Here is a 1184-nt window from a genome sequence, read left to right on the forward strand (position 1 = left end):
CCAAGCCCAGACGTCGGTATTGGCCGTGCATGGGCCCCCCCATCCCTAAGCCCAGGGTTTGGTGCAGCACATCGATCGGGCTGTGGCACTTTTCTGCCCCTGGCTGAGCGTCTCTCTCCCCTCCCTGGTGCAGATCCAGTCGCTGCGGGCGCAGCTGGAGTCCTTCCGGGCCCGAAATGAGAGCCTTCGGGAGGCAGCGAAATCCCAGGGAGATGGCCATGTGCCCCGGGGGTACATCTCACAGGTGAGCAGGGCGCGGACACAGGACTCTCGGGTTGCTCCCAGTCCCAAACTGGGAAATGCGAGGGCTCAGCTCATTGCTGAGCAGGTATCACTAATCATTGTGTTGCCATGGTGACCCTAACTGGGTCCACTTGTAATCAATGTTAATTACATAAAGGCTGGTGTGTGCTGACCTGGCCTTAAAGAGGCCAGAATGTAAACAGGGGGAGGAGGAGAGTTAGGGGAGAGATGCAGGATCCGTGTCTCACTTTGTGAGTGGGTGTGATGCTGGCCTGGGCTGGGGGGCTGAGCCGTCCCCCAGCTTGGGAGTGGGTCAGCAACTTTCTGCCAAGCCGCCCACATGTTCCCCAGTGGTTTGCAGCTCACCACATGTGGTTCTTGCTAACAGGGGCTCCCAAATCCCTTGTTAAAAGTCATCCATCAGGCCTTTGGGGAGCTCCTGTCCCTGCCAGAGCTGCTCAAGCCCTGAAGGTCACTTTCACAGGGCAGCCTGTTCATTTGCTGGGACGGCAGGTGGGAAAGCCTGCAAAGCAAGAGTTTGCTCCCGCTTCAGCCTCTCGCTTCTATTTGTTTATTTATTTATTTTCCCCTCCATGGGCCCCATCCAAAGCAAGCGGAGACACATCCCGCAGGGATTTTCTGAGGGGAGGCTGCCGTTCCACCATGCTGTGGGGATTTCAGAATGTGCCCTAGATGCTGAAAGATACTGGGGGGAAGGAAATTGGGGCTGGTGACGCCTGTTGCAGTGGGTTGGTTGTACCTAGCCCAGATAAAGAAACCCACAAATCCCATGGCACCCAGCCCAGCCACTTACCAGTCGCTCTGTTATCTTGATTTAATATTTACAGCTCACGGGCCTCTTTATGGTCAAAAAAAGCAAAAGGAGTGGAGAGGAATGGCACCTTATCTTCCTAATAACCTGGAATAACCAGCAAGGACTA

The 1184-nt window shown here is 55.2% G+C and overlaps 1 protein-coding gene across 1 annotated transcript in view; it reads left to right on the top strand.

The window, feature by feature from the left end:
• LOC104529455 (TRIO and F-actin-binding protein) overlaps positions 1–1184 on the top strand; it is a 10646-nt gene that overhangs the window by 5368 nt on the left and 4094 nt on the right. Inside the window, 1 exon segment of the mRNA XM_029086438.1 lies at positions 134–244. Within this exon segment, the coding sequence (XP_028942271.1) occupies positions 134–244 (111 nt within the window).

Source organism: Antrostomus carolinensis, unplaced genomic scaffold, assembly GCF_000700745.2.
Source record: "Antrostomus carolinensis isolate BGI_N321 unplaced genomic scaffold, ASM70074v2 scaffold44658, whole genome shotgun sequence".
Classification (NCBI taxonomy): Eukaryota; Metazoa; Chordata; class Aves; order Caprimulgiformes; family Caprimulgidae; genus Antrostomus; species Antrostomus carolinensis.